At 32.6% G+C, this 19,930-nt stretch overlaps 1 protein-coding gene across 5 annotated transcripts in view; it reads right to left on the bottom strand.

Annotated features, from left to right (window-relative positions):
* HLTF (helicase like transcription factor) overlaps positions 1-19,930 on the bottom strand; it is a 53,020-nt gene that overhangs the window by 16,313 nt on the left and 16,777 nt on the right. For 3 of the 5 annotated variants that reach the window (XM_012782826.2, XM_012782827.2, XM_020285844.2), the window contains exons 8-16: positions 18,194-18,289; positions 15,483-15,558; positions 14,098-14,182; positions 12,126-12,205; positions 11,990-12,034; positions 11,027-11,116; positions 5,338-5,435; positions 1,760-1,903; positions 614-752 (exon numbers count right to left, since the gene is read on the bottom strand). In XM_012782826.2, coding sequence (XP_012638280.1) covers positions 614-752; positions 1,760-1,903; positions 5,338-5,435; positions 11,027-11,116; positions 11,990-12,034; positions 12,126-12,205; positions 14,098-14,182; positions 15,483-15,558; positions 18,194-18,289 — 853 coding nt within the window. The remainder of the gene's footprint in view (positions 1-613; positions 753-1,759; positions 1,904-5,337; positions 5,436-11,026; positions 11,117-11,989; positions 12,035-12,125; positions 12,206-14,097; positions 14,183-15,482; positions 15,559-18,193; positions 18,290-19,930) is intronic. The other 2 variants (XM_012782828.2, XM_012782829.2) reach the window with 1 other exon arrangement.

Below are 19,930 nucleotides of genomic sequence, written 5' to 3'. Positions count from 1 at the left end.
TCCTTATCAAATACATTTGCTTATTTGGTTTGTATTTTTTTTTAATTTTTATCTTTTTTTAAAAGAGATAGGGTCTTGCTATGGTGCCCAGGCTAGAGTGTACTGGCTATTCACAGGCATGATCACAGTGCACTGCAGCCTAGAATTCTCAAGTTATCCTCCCACCTCAGCCTCTCAAATAGCTTGGACTACAGATGCATACTTGACTATTATTTGGTTTTTAAAGCAGGAGCACTAGCAAGAAAGAAAAAAACAACTAATTTAAGTTTATATAGTTTTCCCCACCTTCCAGTAAAAGTGTCGTGAATGAAAAACAGGCGCCAAGATAGGCAATAGAGAAATCAAGATTCTAAATGGAGGATCAGAGTGTCTACTCAATCTCTAAGGCTGAAGAATAAGTCTAGTGATTGTTTCATAAATTAACTATAATTCAAATGTTGTTTTATCATGGGCAATTATGAATAATAAGTCAAAACATTTTATTAAATGATTTCTATGATTAATTTAGGGATATACTTTATAACCACTTGAAGTTTACAAAGTTACCTCACTAACTTGTTTAAGGATACATTTTTGAGAATTAATTTTTTAAAAAGCTTAATACTATGATTACCTGTTAATACCCATCTTCTTTCTGCTTCTAAATCAAGTACAGCTTTTGTCTGCTGAGCATTTGGATTTCGTATGGCATGTCCTTCATCCAGGATCACTCTTAGCCACCTTATGCTATGTAATGGACTATTACCTTTAGTCTGAAATAAACATTTCATATGAATTAAAAAATACAGGTAAGTAAAACAGTACTTAACACAATTTGCTATAAACTATCATATTTTTTGATATCAACACTTACTATGCGCTAGGCACTGCTTTAAGCACTACATAAATTATAGAATACTCAAAAACTTATAAAATCAGTATAAGTTGTTACCCTTTTACATATGAGAAAATTGAAGCACCAGGTGCTAAGCATGTTGCCCAAAGTACCACAGCTAGGAAGTGGTAGAGCTAACATTCAAACCCAAGCAATCTAGCTCTCCACTGAGTCACTGTTCAATATACTGAACTATATTGTGCTTCAGATTAAAATACAGTGATATAAAAATTGTCAGTTGTAAGATTTGAATACAACAGCATTACCTTTTTTTTGATCATTTAGTACCTATTTAATGGTGAATACATGTGGTATTTGTTTTTCCCCTTCTTGTGATACTTCACTTCAAATGGTTATAGCAGCACAATTCACAATTACCTTCTTTTATATAAAAGGTAATGTTCTTACCAGAAGACTCAAATTTTGACAAAAAGGTACTTTTCAATAAGTTTTAACTGACCTGGACAGGTAAACAACAATTAGACTCCTAAAAGAATTACAAAACTTATGAATTGTGGCTACAAAAAAAGGCCTACTTTCAAACTGAGAAATTAATTCATCAAATCTTATGATAGAAAATAATTTTCCAGAATATTAAAAGAGAAAGTAAAATTCATTTACAATTTGCTTTATATAATTAGTCACAATCTAAATTTAAAATCTTAATTTAAAATGTTCTAAATGAAAATATTCCTAAATTAGTATCTAAAGAAGTTGCAACCCTTTTTTGCAAAATGTTAAAAAATTTCCTACTTATATTCTATGTATTATTGAGTATTTAGAAAGAAAAATGGCAGAGTAGCCTGAATTTTTTAACACTTTAGACACCTGGAGCATAATTCTTAAATTCAACTTTAAAAATCTCCAAGTTATCAGTATACTTACTCCATAGTCATGAGTTAAAATATTGTATGTAGTCAAAACAATATCCTGTTTTGAGAGTAAGGCTGGGTCTCTAATACGATCAGGACCATAATAAACATAAAAATTCAAGTGAACATCTGATTTTATATGTTGTCCAAACTGGTCCTAAAATAAAATTAGAAATATTTTTTAACAACAAGCAGATTAGTGTCAGGCTTAATATGTACATAAAAAGTACTACTGTGCTGGCAGTGGTGTCACAAATCAAACTACTAAAATTACATGAAACCAAGTTTCCTGAGATCTAAACTAATGACAATGATAATATTATTATATTCTCAGGAAAAATGACACATACATAGTAATAATATATTATATAAATTTTGCTTGACTTTACCAATGAGTAGCTCATTTTTAGGAGGAAAAACACAAATTCTTTAAACTGTAGTTTTTAAAAAAATATAATATTTTAATTAAGAGACTCTTTAATGCTCCTAATTTGTTAGTAGACTTAATAATATCAATATTAAGCAGTAAAAGAATAGTTACTAATATTTTCAAGGATGTAGGCAGAGAGTCAAGCTGTACCCACTTTCTTTCATTCATTTATTGTAGGCCTATTTGCCAGACACGAACCACAAGAGTGATAACAGCTAAAAAGGAAAAACAAAAAATTATCCCTGACCTTCTTGAGGATGTGATCAGTTTTAAAACCTTGAAATTCTTTTTTAGTCATGAAAACAACAGATCTGGAGAGATTTTGAGCAGAGAAAAATACTACGTTTAGATTGGAGAGAGAAGACACCAAGGAGACATAGTCGTGAAGTTCTTAGGGGAGAGATGATGAAGTCCTTAACCAAAATGACACACAAGTAGGAACAGAATGGAAAGGACTGGTGTGAAAGAAAAATACTAAAAAAGTGGGACTTATGGGACTTGGGGACTAATTAAAAATGGGATACAAAGAAAAGGGAGAAGACAAAGATGCCCAGAGACTTCAAATGACTGCCTAGAAGAATTGTGTGATAAAGATATAGGGAAGTTTTAAAAACAAGGGGAAAGCAGGCATAAAGGTGAGAAAGAGACAATGAGTATTTTAGATATGTATCATTTTTGGTCACTACAGAATACCTGATTGGAAAAATACAATAGGAGAATGTAAACAATTACCCATAGGTGTAGGCGAGAAGTGTAGGAAGTTAATAGCAGACAGCACGTAAACCCATAGGAATGAATGAGATTTCCTAAGAACACATACAATGAGCAAAGAAGGTCAGGGACAGAGGTTACAGAATACCAATATTTAAAGAGCAGGCTTTTACTTTTATTGGGAGAAATGACATGATGTCTGGGATATAATTAAAAATATTTCAGCAAAGGAAAAAGAAAGCATATGTGGCAGATTTTTGGTGATTCTTGAATCTTGATGAGTAAATGGAGATGGCATTAAAGTTTTTCAAAATAGATTAAGAAATAAAATTCCATTCTCAACAGAAAAGGAGATAGGTGTTATTTTATGAAAAGGCAAATAACATCTAGATATCCACCCCAGTATGTGGTGTAGTAGTACTCAGGCCTTACTCCTTAAACTGGATTCTTTTCCTTATTTATAGACAAAAAAGGGAAGATGAGTTAGTTCTCACTGCTCTTTAGAATGCTAGGTCACTTACTTGGGAGCTAAGAAGAGAGTAATTTATTGATAGATTGTGAAATTCTAATTTTCGATCATGAACCCCTATATGCCCAACAATCCCTCGTTCCTTTCAATTCACAGTTTTTGCATAATTTCAGTAGGCAAGATTTTGCCAAGGTTTCCTTTCTGAAGTTTACATTACCTAAACAACTTTTATTTTGTTTTCAAAATGTAAAATTATATGAAATACTGATTACCCATTTTAAAAATACACCCGCCCATACCCAGAGCCCTTAAAGAATCACAACTCTATTGCTTACATCTCCATGAATACTTCTAAACCTGACCCTGAAACTGACATTCAAGTATCCATGTATTGCCCTTCCCACAACAAACCACACATAAAAAGAGCACAGTTTTGTTGGAAATAGAAAAAAGAGCAAGAGACCACTAAAACTCATTCTGGTCTTAAAAGGAAAAATTATACACTAATCAGAAGGTGTAATTTCTTTTTATAAAATAAACCAAAAATTTATATTAAAAAAATAAGTCACATCATAGAAGGCAAGGCTAGAAAAAGCCAAGAAGAAATACATAAAGTCAATACATAAGAAATATACAAAGTCAAAAAAAAAAAGGTATATAAAAATCAAGAAGAGGCCTGAATTTGACAGACTATCATGAGTAAACTTTTCCAAAGCAATTCAGAGAATTGGTGGGAAAAGCCAGATTACAATGAATTAAGGAGTTAGTAAATAAAAGGACAAAATAGAAATTAACCCCTGAGAGGTAAAACAGTGAAGGAAAGCAGAATAGCAGTACTTAAAGGTGCATAGCAAGAGCAAGTATTTTATTTTTTCTGCTTTTTGTTTTTTTTCTTCTTAATTTAAATAACATTTTCTTTTTTTTTTTTTCCTTTCCCTAACATAGTAGTCATTTGAAGGAGCAAGTATTTTAAAATGAAAAAAAATCTGAATATGTACCATGAAAGAGCCAAAGGGAAGAGACTGAACAACCAGGTCAGGAGGAAAAAGAACAGATAAAAAGCAAAGGCAGGAAAAGATGGAATCCAATGTACAGACTAAGGTACCGGTTTTACAAAGAGAAGGACCTCTTCCTCCTCTGAGATAAAAGAAGGAACGGCCAGGAGAGATACAGATAACCTCAGAGGTGGCAAGAATGAAAGTTCACATCCAGTGGTCCTTATGTTCACAGTGCTTCCAAAAGAGTCATTATTTCCTAACATGAAGCTTAAAGCTTGAATTAGAAAGGAAACAGAACTAGGCTGCTCCTTACGTATAACACAGAAAGAGGTTCCATTCCAATGTTAATGTTTTACAACAGAAAAGTAATCTGGGGAGAAAAAAAGACAAAATTTTCTGGTGGGTAGCCTTTAAAGCACAGGCCCTACAGTCGAAATGTTGGAGACCATACCCAAGCTCTATCATTTATTAGTTGGATGAATTAAGCAAGTTATTAATACTTAACCTGTGTTTCAACTTGGTTGCCTGGAAAAACAGAATAATAGTTGTGAGGATTAAATGAGAAAAATCTATGAAAAGAGTTTAAGGACAAACCAAGTACATAAGAGTTCACTAAATTTTATATACTGTTATAAAAATAAGCTATTGTTAGTGGAAGTTTTAGAAAAGGGAGTTCTACCAGTTTGTAAATAAGGTAGAGTCTTAAACTATATACCTTTCCCACTTTGGGGGAAAAAATGGCAAAGGCAGAAATATAAACCAAATCTCACATAGCAATTGATGTTTCTATACTCTATCATAAATCTTCAAAGAAAAATTACTTCAATTCAGCAATTATAACCTAACTCACCTAATAATTATTTGAACTTAAGTATAAAATGATGACCAAGCATATTTCTCCCAATGAGTGACTCTTTAACAGAATACTTTATATAAGAAAAATATGAATTATATTGCATTTTTAAAGGGCTGTAAAGACTTACAATCCAGTTGCTTAATACAGAGAGTGGACAGATGATCAGTGTTGTTCTTGGTCTCCGTTCAGCATCAGTCTTCTTTGAACCTTCTGCTGCAGATGCTCCTAAAAGAAATCAATCAGTGACACAGCCTTTAGCTGCTTTTCTCTAAAATATACATGTCAATAAAAGGATGACAATAATGTGCCTCCATGAAGAGAGAAATTAGGAAGAATTAAAATGAAGTAGATAGAGTTCGTGACCAACCTGAGCAAGAGCAAGACCCCATCTCTACTAAAAATGGAAAGAAATTAATTGGCCAACTAAAAATATATACAAAAAATTAGCCAGGCATGGTGGTACATGCTTGTAGTCTTAGCTACTCGGGAGGCTGAGGCAGAAGGATTGCTTGAGACCAGGAATTTGACGTTGCTGTGAGCTAGGCTGATGCCACGGCCCTCTAGCCCAGGCAAAATAGTGAGACTGTCTCAAAAAAAAAAAAAAAAAGAAGTAGATAGAGTTGTTTCTAACCACAATAAAATAACAGGGGTTCAATTTTACCTTGTTACTGTAAGTAAAAATCCAGATAGGAATTACCTATGGGAAGAGCCAGAGGATTGTGAGAGGGAAGGGACATCAGGAAGAAGTCTATACTATCTCTTGACATTCACAGTCACTCACTGAGATGAATAATTTGTTTTATGCAATTTTCTTACTTAGTATTATACTCAATGTGGTAGCCAGGCTCCAAGATGGCCCCCAATGAACTCTACTCCCTAGTATTCACAACCTATGTAATCCCCTCCCATACTCTACCAGTATTGTGTCTGCATGACCAATAGGATATGGCAGAAATGATGGTATGCCATCTCTGAGATTAGGTGATAAAAGATGAAGCTTCCCTATTGGATGTGTGTTCATGTACTCTCTCCCTCTTTTTCTCTCTCTCTCTCTGATCACTCACTCTGGGGGGAGCCAGCTGCCATGTTGTGAGGGCACTCAGACAGCCTATGGAAGGATACACATGGTGAGAACCTGAGGACTACAGGTAACAGCCAACAAGGAGCAAGGTCTGTTTACAACTATGTGAGTGAACTTGGAAATGGATCCTCCCTAAGTTGAATGTTCAGATGCAGCTTTGAAGGACAATTTGACTACAAACTCATGAGAGACCACCAGCCATAACTATCTAGCTAAGCTACTCCCAGACTCCTAACCCTAACAAGATGTGTGAGATGATAAATGTCCATAAAACAATTATGTCTAGATATTACTACCACTTTTCATTTCTGCCTGAGACACAAAAAATGTGTCAGAACAACTCCTTGCTTTGAAATAGTTGTTTGGTGGGGTTGACAGAACTTGATTCTAGATTGCAAGCAGAATGTTCTGTGCCCCACCTTCTGAAAAGGGTCCAGTATTGCTAGAGTAATAGAAGGGGGGGGGAATCTCACTAGCTAGCAGAGGTCTGAAACTAATGTGAATAACATTTAAATGCTATTTAACATTGCCTTAAAAGACCTAAGAAGAATTACATTAGAATATCTAGCTGGAGTGCTAAAATTTCAGTTCAATTATAAATAAAGGCTAGCCCAGAGATGCATGTTTCCCTGATTTTAACAAAAATATAAACCAGCCACTAAAATATTACTAATACCATATTCTACTCAAAAGTCTCTCTAAAATTACTAAAATATATATATATATATATATATATATATATATATATTACAATACTTATATCCCCAGTATGTGGTTACCTGATAGCTCTCAGTGCAAGTTTTAGAAAATTATAAAGATATAGTACACACCTATTATTCAACAATTTATTGAGCTCACACTGTATACCAAACACTGTCATAGGTGCTGGGATACAGCAGTGAATAAAACAAAAAGTCCCTACATTTACGTAGCCTACATTCTAATGGGGGAGGCAGGCCACACATATATACATACAAAGGCAATGTTAGGTAGTGAAGTGTGATGAGTATAGAAATCACAGAATGGGGAAGTACGTTTGGGAAGAAGGGGCACTGAGAGAGTTGCTCTCTGAAGTGATGATTGATCAGCAACGTAAATGAAGTATAAGAGCAAGCCAAGCAAATACTTAGGGAAAGTGCATTGAACAGAGTAGTCTTTCAACAAATAGTTGCTAAAAGCTTAGAAATTCTTATTTTAAACTGTTCTCACCACCTAAGCATAATGGTTTCTTTCTAAAGATGTTCACACAGTACCACCTTTCAGTTTGTTCAATAGAGTGGCACACAAATTTATAATAAAATGTTTAATTGTTGTTTAACATGGAGGCTAATTTTAGCAATGGAGAAGAATCTTATGCTTATGTGTTTTTTTTTTCTCTCAATCTGACAGTTTATTCATTCCATAGACAACTAATTTCCTCAGATTTCGCCAAACCATGTTAAATGGGCATAGTCAAAAACTCCAGCAGAGTGTAGACCTTAGGGCTGTAACCTGAAGAGGATTCTGTTCCTTAGCAAATATTACTTAACTAGCTAATTCCATAAGTTCAGAATTCTTTTTTATTTTGGTTGCATAAGAAATTCTATAAAATAAAAACATTTCTATCTTTTGGGGAATTCAACAAAGACGTAAATGTAACTAGAAGCCATGTGTACTCCCCTCATAATAGCTGATGGTTTTTTTGTATAGCCTGAAATGTTTACAGCTAATGCTACTTCCCTCATCAACCCAGAGCAGAAGTGATAAAGGGGAGAGTGTTAACTAAAATTATAAGAAAAAATATTAGTGAAACAATCAGCTACAACTTTTCTAGAGACATATCTGTTATTTATAATATTGCACAAACTTAATTTATAATAAACATATCAAATAAAAAAAAACCCGGGAGACCACTACAACGAACATCTATGTACTAACCACCCAAATCACCATTTTTCTATATTTGCTTCAGAATTTTTTTATTTTTTAAGGAGAATATTTTTGTATATCGAAGCTCTGTATCCTTCTTCTGTATGTTTTTATATATTTACTATGTCTACTGTACTCACGTACAAAATAAATATTTAGGCAATTTTAACCTATACATATCATACACACATAGATATCATATTATATCTATATATCATTCCACAACTTGCCTTGTCTCTCAATGCTATATACAGTAGTCCTCCCTCATATTCACTGAGGATATGTTCCAAGACCCCCATTGGATGCCCGAAACCATAGATAGTACCAAACCCTATATATACTATGTTTTATCCTATATATACCTACGATAAAGTTGAACTTCTAAATTAGGCTCAGTAAGAGATTAACTAAAACTAATAATAAAACAATTATAACAATATACAGATGAACTCTGAATACACCAGTATGAACTATGCTGGTCCACTTACACATAGATCTTTGTCAAACAAATATGGATCAAAAACATAGTATTAACGGGATGCAAGACCCATGAATACAGACAGGCAACTTTTCATATCACAGATTTTAGTATACTCAGGGTAATTAAGGGGGACATGGGGAATGTCCTGGATCTAATCCCCTGAATATACCAAGGAACAACTGTACTATAATCAAAGTTCTGTGAATGTGGTCTCTCTCAAACTATTTTTTTTTTTTTTTTTGAGACAGAGTCTCATTCTGTTGCACTGGCTAGAGTGCCATGGCGTCAGCCTCGCTCACAGCAACCTCAAACTCCTGGGCTCAAGCAGCCTCCCAAGTAGCTGGGACTACAGGTATGCACCACCATGCCTGGCTAATTTTTTCTATATATTTTTAGTTGGCCAATTAATTTCTATTTTTAGTAGAGACGGGGTCTCGCTCTTGCTCAGGCTGGTCTCGAACTCCTGAGCTCAAACAATCCGCCTGCCTCAGCCTCCCAGAGTGCTAGGATTACAGGCATGAGCCAACACACCTGGCCTCTCAAACTATCTTAATGTATGTAATATTTTCAAACTGAAACTGCAGAGAGTGAAAGCACTGATAAAGGGGGACAACTATATTTAAGATTTATCTTTATTAATATTTGTAGCTCTAGTGTAATTATTTTGACTGATACATGGCATTATATTGCATAAGTAGACTACAATTTATTTTCCATTCCTCTATTGGACAGTATTTACATTACATATAATATTTTACTAAAATAATGCTGCAATGAAAACCATTTTTTCATGTCCCCTCTCTCTATATATATATCTCTATAGAATTCTAGGTCGTTTCTCTTCAGCTGTATCATATTTTTGCCTAGTTGCTCTCCTTGGTAACTAACACTCCCATCCACCATGTATGAAAGATCCTGTTGCTGCACAACCTTGCCTATCATTGGCATTGTGAGATTTTCAAATGTTTGAAAATATGATGGGTGCAATGGTATCTCACTATTCCTTTAACTTGCATTTCTCCAATAATTAATGAGTCTACATATCTTTTCTATCCTTTGACTATTCTCCTATTCAGTTGTCGTTTCCTAATTGATTTGTAAGCAGTTCTTATATAGTCTAGATTTTAATTCTTTCTCAGTTACACTTATCATACATTTCTTCTTCAGCCTTATCATTTTTCACTTTGTTTATGGTGCTTTTTGATGCATGGAAATTTAAAATGTAGTAGAATTTACCCAATCTTTTCCTTATGACTTTTTGTGTCTTACTAAAGAGATCACTATCCACTACAAAGCTCAGTAGGACTATGGCTTCTGTCTCCACTCATGGATTTTTGTTTCTGTTTTGCTTCTCTTTCAGAGATATCTTTAGTTTGGTTAAAAACAAAATAACATACAGCTTGACATTTAATTTTAATGTTCTCTCTTGTATTACTGCCATGTGTCTATAACAGAAAGTGGCCTCTATGTATAAATTTAATTCTATCTCAACTGAAAGCTCCAAATTTCTTTAAATTTCTAAAATTAGGGTCAAGAGTAATCCATCTGAAATGCCTATATTTTCTATTCCTAATTATCTTATTACTACATCAAAAGTTGGTTCTTTCTTATGATTATATATTAGCTCAAATATCATCTTCTTAAACAGACCCCTCAAGTCAATTTTTACTTTGTTATACTCCTTTATTTTCTTCATATCACTTATTACTTAAAATTATGTGTTTACTTGTTTATCGTATGTTTCCCTCATCATTAGATTATAAGCTCTATGAAAATACTTTGCCTGCTGCATCCCCAAAATATGTAAAATACAGATCAAGGTGCAGAGACAGAACTTGTACCAGATCCCCTTAACTTTAGTCTAGTGTCTTTCCATCTCAAATATTTAGCCTCTTGAGCAGTGTTATTTTCCTATAAATTATAAAATATAAAATTATAACAAAAATCACTAATATTCTTAAATGCAAAGCAAATTATAATCACATAAAAAATTATATATTTAATTCAAATTAATCTGGATTAAATTAAGCCTTATAAGTAGCCATAAATTGCTTTGTGCCTTTACTGGAAGAAATAACCTCTGCTATTTAGAAAAGTAAGGACCAGTCCCCTATAACCACACTTTGGCTTAACTAAAACAAATACAATAGGAAAAGGTACCAGAAGGAAAACACATCACAATGTACTTTTGCTTTTTTTTTTAATGGGATTATGTATTTTTCTTTATTTTCTCTATTTCTAAACTTCTTATAGTGTTGTTTTATAATTTTTGTAATTTAAATTTTTTCATTGAGAAATAGAAAAAACAAGCGAAGAAAAAGCTAGAAAAATAGCATATTTACTAACCCTTTTTCAACATTTTCCTTTTTGTTGTAGGGGTAGATGATGTAAGTGCACACGCAAGCATCCCATCTTCTTGAACTTTAGAAGATCCTGCTGAACAAAAACCATAGAATCATTAAAATATTTTAAAATTAATTATCTCCTGTGCTTAGGTACTGGTACTTTCTGAGAGTAGGAAATAGAATATCACTTTCACACTCTCATTCTTAAGAGCTTATATTATTAAATAAAAATAAATATGTGAGAACCAAAATTGCTACCTCTGACACTAAGCATCTCTCTCTAGCTCAGAAAAAGTGATGCAGCTGTTCATGGTAAGACCTGGAGAAGTTGAAGTAGGAGCAGCCATATGCAAAGTGATTCAGCTCTCAGGTAGAAGGAGAATTTTTTTCAATGAAATAGATGTCTGATTCTGAATGATGAGGAATCATCATTTTCAGATCAGACACGTGGTAATCAGTTATTTTGCAAATGTAATACAATTTATCAACTAATTAGGAATACAATATAATCTGAATTAGAGGAAAACAAAGTATGTTTTAAAGATAAATGGAAAAAATACTGATTATTTTTACATTTATACAATAATGTGAATTAATAATTGACAGTATTACCAAGAAGGCACTTTCTACCTAATTTTGTCATTACTATTCATATGTATACATATAAAGTTTTACTAAAATTACTTTATAAGTGGTAGAAAGTTTAAAAATTAAAATTATTTTAAGGTTGATTTAAATATTATCTCTTAGATTTTAATTTGAAACTATTCATTCAATTTTCCTTATTTATTTAATTAATTCAACACATATGGTAAGTAAGTTCCATGAAAAGCTCAAATGTAAACATCAGTCAAAATAAGACCTATCACTAAAACATGTCAAGCTAGTTAGATACAAAGCAATGGGGTTTTACTTTAATAATCTTTAAGTGTAGATTATGGGTATTTATATAGTATATACGTACCTTTTACCCTGCTTTTAGTCTCTGATTGTACATTTTTCAGTTTGCCTAAAAATAAAACCAAAAGTAAACATAAAAATGGCACAATAGGAGACCAGAATATAGGGCACATTATCAAATCAAATCTATTACACATTACCTTTCATTTTCTGTGGCAATTCCTTTGTTTCAATTTCCTCTGAATCACTACTTTCAATGTACTGGACAGCAGTTTTTCTTCTAAAATTAAGTATGCACAAAGAAATTTTTTACCAACCCAAAAGAAAAGATATAAAAACATATGTGTAATAAAGGCAACATAAAATTTTGCCTTGTCCATTTATTTTTTTGAAAAATTTCCAAGGGAAAGATTTTATTTGACAAATGAAAGTCAAATTTACTAAAAGTATTCTGCTTTCATTATCATATAGATGCATTTATTATACAAAATGCAGACCACTATTATTAAAATAAATTTCAAAATTAAGTCATTTTAGAACTGGGCATGGTAGCTCACACCTATAATTCTAGCAACTCAAGAGGCTGAGGTGGGAGGATTGCTTAAACCCAAGAGTTTGATACCAGCCTGGGCAACATAGCAAGACCTTGTCTAAAAAAATAAAAAAATTAGCCAGGTATGGTGGCACACATTTATAGTCCCAGCTACTCGGGAGATTGAGGGAGGAGGGGATCACTTGAGCCTAGGAGTCCTACTCTACTGTGAATTATAATTGTGCCACTGCATTCCAGTCAGGGTAATAAAGGGAGACCTCATCTCTAAAAATAAAAAAAAATTAAGTCATTCTAAAAAAGTAACAATTTCAATACTGAGTTCAATATTTGGTAGTTCAATTAAAAGATTTATATAAAACTAAAACAAAAAAGAATGGGCTCTTATCAAAGAAAATACATCTAGTATAATGAAATAAGCAGCCAGAAGGCAAAAATATAATTCTTTCACAATGGAAAATTTCATAAATTTTGTGTAGAAACAGTATAACACAGTGGTTAAGTAGCTAAGAACAATGGACTCCAGAGTCAGACTGCCTAGATTCAAATTCCCATTCCACCACTAATTTGCTATGTGATTTTAAGTAAGTCACCTAATAATGCTTTAATGTCTCCATTTCCTCATTTGGAAAATGGGAATAAAAGTACATGCAAAGCCCCAGTGCCTATTACACAGTAACCATATCTGTATTAGCTATAATATGTCTGTTGGTTGTTGTTATTAAGTTTTTCTCATGTCCTCCTAATTATTATTTTCATGTCTTTTAATCTGATCTGGTTAAAGGAATAGTGTGCTGTTACTCAGGTTTATGGTCAGTTCGGATTGTAAGATTTGAGATTTAGATAAGAGGGAAACTGATAAGTGCTGATTTTGTGCTCAGTTCGAATTAGTATTAATGCTAAAACAATTATCAAAGCCACAGTTTTAAGATCTTTGTTGGTGAAATAGCTGGCAGAGACTCAGATCTAGGATCACTTCTGTAGATACGGACAGTAGATAATACAACAAAATCCCAGTAGTTAGACCTACTTCAGAGAGTAAATGAAGTTTGTAACATTAACAGATTCAAGATAAGATCAGAGGAAAATTATATGTTTTGTTCAAATTTTCCATCTAGTCTATATTAATATGATACTCTCCATAAATAACTTTTTCATGAATTATTTCCACTACAAGTGAAGTGAGAAAAAACTGAAATGAGCAAAGAATGCTTTTGTCAAGCCATCCAATAAAAAAATATTCTTCAGTTTTCATCCCCTTAAATCCATAAAGAAAACTTCTAAAGTCTCAACAAAAACAAAAATCTCAGACACTAGATCTTAGTCCTAGATGAAAGATATAGGAAAAAAGTGGTAGAAATATGAGTGATTATTAAAAATTACCAATTCATTTCTTTTATAAATCAATATTACCTTATATATTAATATTATCAATATTCTTCACCTTTAGTAAAATGTAAACTCCCTAAATCATAGTGATTTTGGCAGTTTCAAGTAAAAGAATGTGTTTGAAAGAACTATGTAAGTGAGATACAATGATCATTTTTCTCTCCTATATGTAAGAAAACTGAGAAAACTTTAAATAAACATATTTCATATAATCAAACCATAACAGAGTTTACCTTTTGGGGCGGGAGCTAGACAATTCTGACATGGGATACTTATTCTTCTTCTTGACATGTGAAATACTGGGTTCTTCACTAGATCCTTCCATTTTAAAGAAAAAGACAAATGTACAGAGAATTAGTAAATTTTCTTAAACTAGCAATATCTCTCTTAAACCCTTGGTTTTCTAATTAATGATTTTCAGTTTTCTTAACATCTTCATTATTTTCAAGTCCCCTGTTCTCTTAGTGAACCAGCCAGCTACCCTCTTTACTTTTTTCCTAATCTAGTATTTTCTCATGAGAAAGTATTTTCAATTTTTTATGACCCAGTCTTTCCCTTATAGTCATCCTGCCAGTCTCTACCCTGGTTGAATTTCCTGCTGTACCAAGGCAGCTAAGAGCTGCTGGGAAAAAAATAAACAGAACTACAAACAGGTGCTAATATAAATTTACACTTTCATATCTTCTATCACCTTATGTCACTTAGCAACTCTTTTACTTAACACTGTTCAGCCCATCCACTCTCTAGAAAGATCCAAACAGTATTGGATCCTTTGCCTAGATTCTAACTCCTTTTACTCCCAGAAGACCTAGTTCACTTTATAAAAAAAATCAGATACCACTTTCTATAAAATCCTAATTTTCCTATCTTTTTATCTCCTCGTTTGTCTATATCTTCCCTCAACCTTACTCATTTCCTTCTAACTCATCTACCTATTCTCTTGATCCCATTTCCTTTCTCAGGCCCACTAATTACTCTCTCCATTGTATCCAAAATGTCATGAATTTCTTTTTCTTACAACCAAAACCCAAACCAAAAAAACCACCCACCCTCAACTCTGGCTCCTTCTACAACCATTTTTCTATTTCTCTCCTACACCAAACTTACAATGAATAATAGCATATTGTTGTTATTTCTAATTTTTCACCTACTATTCTTAAAATATTTTCAGTCTTGCTCTACTCTAACCTAATTTTCAGAAATTAATTTTGTGAAGGTCATTTAATTGCAAAATCCATAGATCTTTCCATTTCTCCTCTGACTTAAGAATTTTAGTCTAACCTATCTTTCTAGCTTTATTTGCTATTATACACACACATTACATTATAACATTATAAAATACACTGAAGTCCCAGAATAAAACATACTCTACTTTTTTTTAACTACTCTTTCATGAGATTATTTTCATAACCAAAAACACTTCCCCAGCTTCTCTAACTGATGTACTACCACCAATTCAATCATTTCCTTGATGAAAACTTTCCTACCAGTACTGATGAGATCTTTAAAAAAGAGACATCCTAAATTTTTGTACAGTACAAAGCCAAAACTGGAATTACATCACTAGGCTAGAAAAATATACATCAAATATTGGGTCCTATTCAAAATTAAGGTTTACCTTTGCTTAGTCCGTCTGCCTTTTCACTGGTAATGCTTCCTCCAAGTTTCACAGATTTGTCATTAGAATTACATTCCTAGATGAAAAGGCATGTTTCTTAAATACTGCTATTAGTTTTAAATAAATTTAAAATGCATCCTATTTTATATTGCTTTACTTTGCATAATAAAGACTACTTAAATTACTACACAGTTCTCCAGCAACTGGGGGGGGGGTGAATAAGTAAAGAGGAAAATATACAAACTGATTAAAAATGTTTTCACAGGTATTTCAAAAAAGAAAGTGAGTCAGCCTTAGCCTTTTCAAAAGGAATACAAAAAGCAAACCTCGATTTATAAATGACATATTAGTTACTGTGAGTTCTAATTCTTAAAATGGGATTTACTTCATAATGAAGAATTCTCAGACTTTAAGCTTTTCAAACCAGTGTTCCATATTCAGTAAAAAATCTTTAATGAGGCTTCCAGTGCCATCCTTTTCTTCTCTGGAATTTTCAGGAAAGATTGATAAAATAGTACAGGTCCCAGAGTGCCCATCCTCTCCCACCCTATGGAGAATTTTCCTGCCAGCCCTTTCCCTTTTTCTCTTCTTGTGTAACATCTTTGTTTCAAATTCATAAATGTATACATGAGTAAAAAAAATTCTATAGAAGTCAAATTTTAAACACTTTATAAAATCCTGTTAGACTTTTATTAAAAATGTGGCTGAAAAGAAGATCCATCCCTTTCTACTGGTATAGTTGGTATTTCTTTATTATTAAATAAATTATCTAAAATGTAACATTTTTAGAGATATGTAACTCGAAGAGTTATTTTAGGTAATATTCAAAGCATTCACTCCAAGAAATATATATCAAAAATGCTTTCACCAAATGTTCTATCAAGTCTTCAATAATTCATGTAACTGTTTAAACTGTATGCAAAACATAATCTAAAAGTTTATCCACATATAAAGGACGCTCTTTAAATTATTCCTTATATTAAATGATTTTGCTCAGGAAGCTTTTTTTTTTTTACATAAAGTTCAAAGATAAACTTTTTACAAAGTCCAACCTAGATGAAATCATACTCTGCTCCAATCTAAAGGGATTTAAATCAATGATGCTTCACCATGTTAAATTTGAAGTATCTAAATCTATTTGAAACAGTGACAGGTTTTTTGCAATAAATTCTTGGCTGGAAATCACATCTTCAGCTTCCATTTCAATTAATGTAGCAAACTAAATATTCTAAAACCTTCCTACAACACCTCAAATGTGTAGCTGATATTGGGGAAAAATAAGAAAAATCTTTACTGGTAACTGATAATTTCTTAATTGATATAATAATTGAGACTAAAGCTGTAAGTAGTCTCATGTGCTTCTATCAATTCTGGTAACCTAGAACTTCAGTTTTAATAACCAAATGTAAGAAGAATGAGACATAAAGCATTAGACTTCAGGCGAGGGAACTCAATCTTAGACTCCAAGAGGTTTAACTCTCAAAAAAATAAAGAAGAAAATGCAACTAATTGCAGACATTAATAAAATCAAATCTCAATAGCAGGTGGCAGGAAACTGATGTGCAGCCTCTCTGAAAACTAAAAACTGAGGATAATAGTCCAAAAGAGTTCAAAAAAAGAGAGATTTTGCACACATCTTTTTGCTATTTCCTATTTAAGTTCTTTGAATTTTCAGTAAAAACAAAAATGATTGTTCCTTTCCAGTAATATTTATTTTTCTCATTAAACTAATTTTTAATTCTTAGAAATTGAACATACATGGGTAGATACATAAATATACATACATTAAATATCAAGAAAAATTACCCATATTCTCATCACTAGGACAAAAATTATCAATATTAACATTTTAGTACACATAATATGTGTGAATATACTTAAGACACACAAAAATAAATTATATATTTATAAAATGAGAACTCAAACTCTGTTATACAGAGTCTTGGCATTATTTTTTTACTAAAAAATATCAGGAGGTCCAGGCATGGTGGCTCACCCTGTAATCCTAGCACTTTGAGGCCAAGATGAGAGGATCATTTGAAGCCAGGAGTTCAAGACCAGCCTGAACAACACAGGACAACCCTGTCTCTACAAAAAATAGAAAAATTAGCTAGTCATGGTGTCATGCTCCTGTAGCCCCAGCTACTTGGGAGGCTGACACAGGAGGATGTCCTGAGCCCAGGAGTTTGAGGTTGCTGTGAGCTATGATGACATCGCTGCACCCTAACCTGGGCAACAGAGCAAGACCCTATCTCTAAAAAATAAAAATAAAAAATATAAAATCATGAAAGTGATTATTCATCAAAAATAAGGTTTTGTGATTGTATAATACTAAATTTTATGGCCATATCATAATTTAACTGTGCCCTTATAGAAAGATGTTTCAAATTGTCCCCCTTTAAAATGATGGTGGAAAAAAACTTATACTTTTATCTTTGGAAAAAATGGATTTCTGGTAATGCCTATAGTTTCTTAAAAATGGCATTATTGACTAGGTCAAAGATTATGAACACTTTTAAGGCTCTGGATATCACCCTCAAGAAGGTGATAGCAACTTTCACCCTTAGCAGCAACACTCAAGACACGTCATTCATTACATCTCTGAAAATAGTAGATGTTATCCATTTTTTGGTAATTTTTTAAATGATAAAATGTAAAGGTTTCACAGTAAACCAGAAACTTAACAGGAAATACACTTACTAATACTTTACCTTCTTCAGTAGATTCTTTTTTAGTCTTTCAATAGGAAGAGGTTTGCCATCATGGAAGTTGGTAAGAATTACTGCAATGGCCGTGAGAGTTTTACCCTTCAAAATGTTTTTAAAAGACAAATGGTCAGATTCTGAAACCCAGCTTCAAAAACCAGAAAATATTCTAAAACCAATTTTAAAGTCAAGTAATCAAATATCAATATTCAGGGCCACAAGTGCACTGATTATACTAAGTAACATACATGTTAATTAAAAATCATTTCATTTAGTTAGGAACTGCCTTTACCCACATGAAGAATTATCAAATGATTTACACTATAAAATACTACAAGCATGTCTTATATAAAATGTCATTTTACTGAGTGACTGCTGTTCTAAAATTTTACATGTAACCCTGAACTATTAATTTTATCATGAAATTATTCACAACTACTTATTTACCATGAAGTTCAGAACTAATGCAAAATGATTAGTAATTCCAGTATGTATATGAAGAGATAATCATTAAATATGATTTAAAGATAATACCAAGACATAAAAGCCATAACTTATCAATAAAGCATAAAGGACATGGTATTTCTTATGCATTGTTCTTAAATAGAACTGTAAATTTTCAACATTTTATCCAGTTTAATTTATATTTAACAATACATATATTCCTGGATACAGCTGGAACCCATTCTACTAAGTGAAGTATCTCAAGAATGGAAAAACAAGCACCACAGGTACTCTCACCAGCAAATTGGTATTAACGGATCAATACCTAAGTGGACATATAGGAGTAACATTTATCAGGTGTCGGGAGGGTGGGAGGGGGGAGGAGGAGAGGGGTATATACAACCACAATGAGTAAGATGTGCAATGTTTGGGAGATGGACATGCTTGAAGCTCTTACTCGAGGGGGGAGGGGGCATGAGCAATATAAGTAACCTTAACACTTGTACCCCCATAATACGCTAAAAAAAAAAAATACAAAAATAAATCTCTGGCAATTATAAAGCAGTATAAAACGGTAGTTTTCAAAGTGTGGTCCACAGGCCTCTGGGGGTATTCCAAGGAAATCGTGAGGCAGAATGATTTTTATACTACTGCTAAATAAGATAGTATTTGTGTTGACATCTGCACTAATGCTATAAAAACAAATGGTGGAAAAAGTGCTGGTACCTTAGCATAAAACAAAGGAGTTGGCTCTATGCTACTAATATATTAGTGGCCATGATGTTCCTAATCACCACATACAGTAAACAACAACAATAAAAAAAAATTAAAATTAAAAAAGCAGTACACATTAACTTTATTAAATCTCACCTCTTAAGTAGACATCTTTTTAATATTCTGTGTAACAAAATGGGAAGTATACATAAAATACTTCTGTTGTATAGCAAAATATGGGGGTTTGTCTAGAGAAAAATAACTTAAGGATAAGTTGCAAGTTTAACTAGCCACTTTTTTTTAGGCTTTTTATTTGAAAGAATGACTGACAACTGCCATTCGCAATTGGGTGCCTGGAACACATTTTATCCAAAATGAACAAAGGGAGGCCATCATCTTCAAGGGAAACAACTGAGACTATTTGTTGTCGATGATAAAATCTGAGTTTTCGATCAGAAATTAGAGTACAAAAAAAACTGTATCTGATAGTATGAATATAGCAGATTCTCAAAATGTAAATGCTTTTCTAATAAGATCAGTGATAATAGGTTATTAAGTATGAAATGTCCGATTTCCTGAAGTGCT

This window comes from Microcebus murinus, chromosome 1, assembly GCF_040939455.1.
Source record: "Microcebus murinus isolate Inina chromosome 1, M.murinus_Inina_mat1.0, whole genome shotgun sequence".
NCBI classification, from domain to species: domain Eukaryota; kingdom Metazoa; phylum Chordata; class Mammalia; order Primates; family Cheirogaleidae; genus Microcebus; species Microcebus murinus.
Note: the sequence above shows the minus strand (reverse complement) of the source record. Positions and strands in the feature narration are given on the sequence as shown.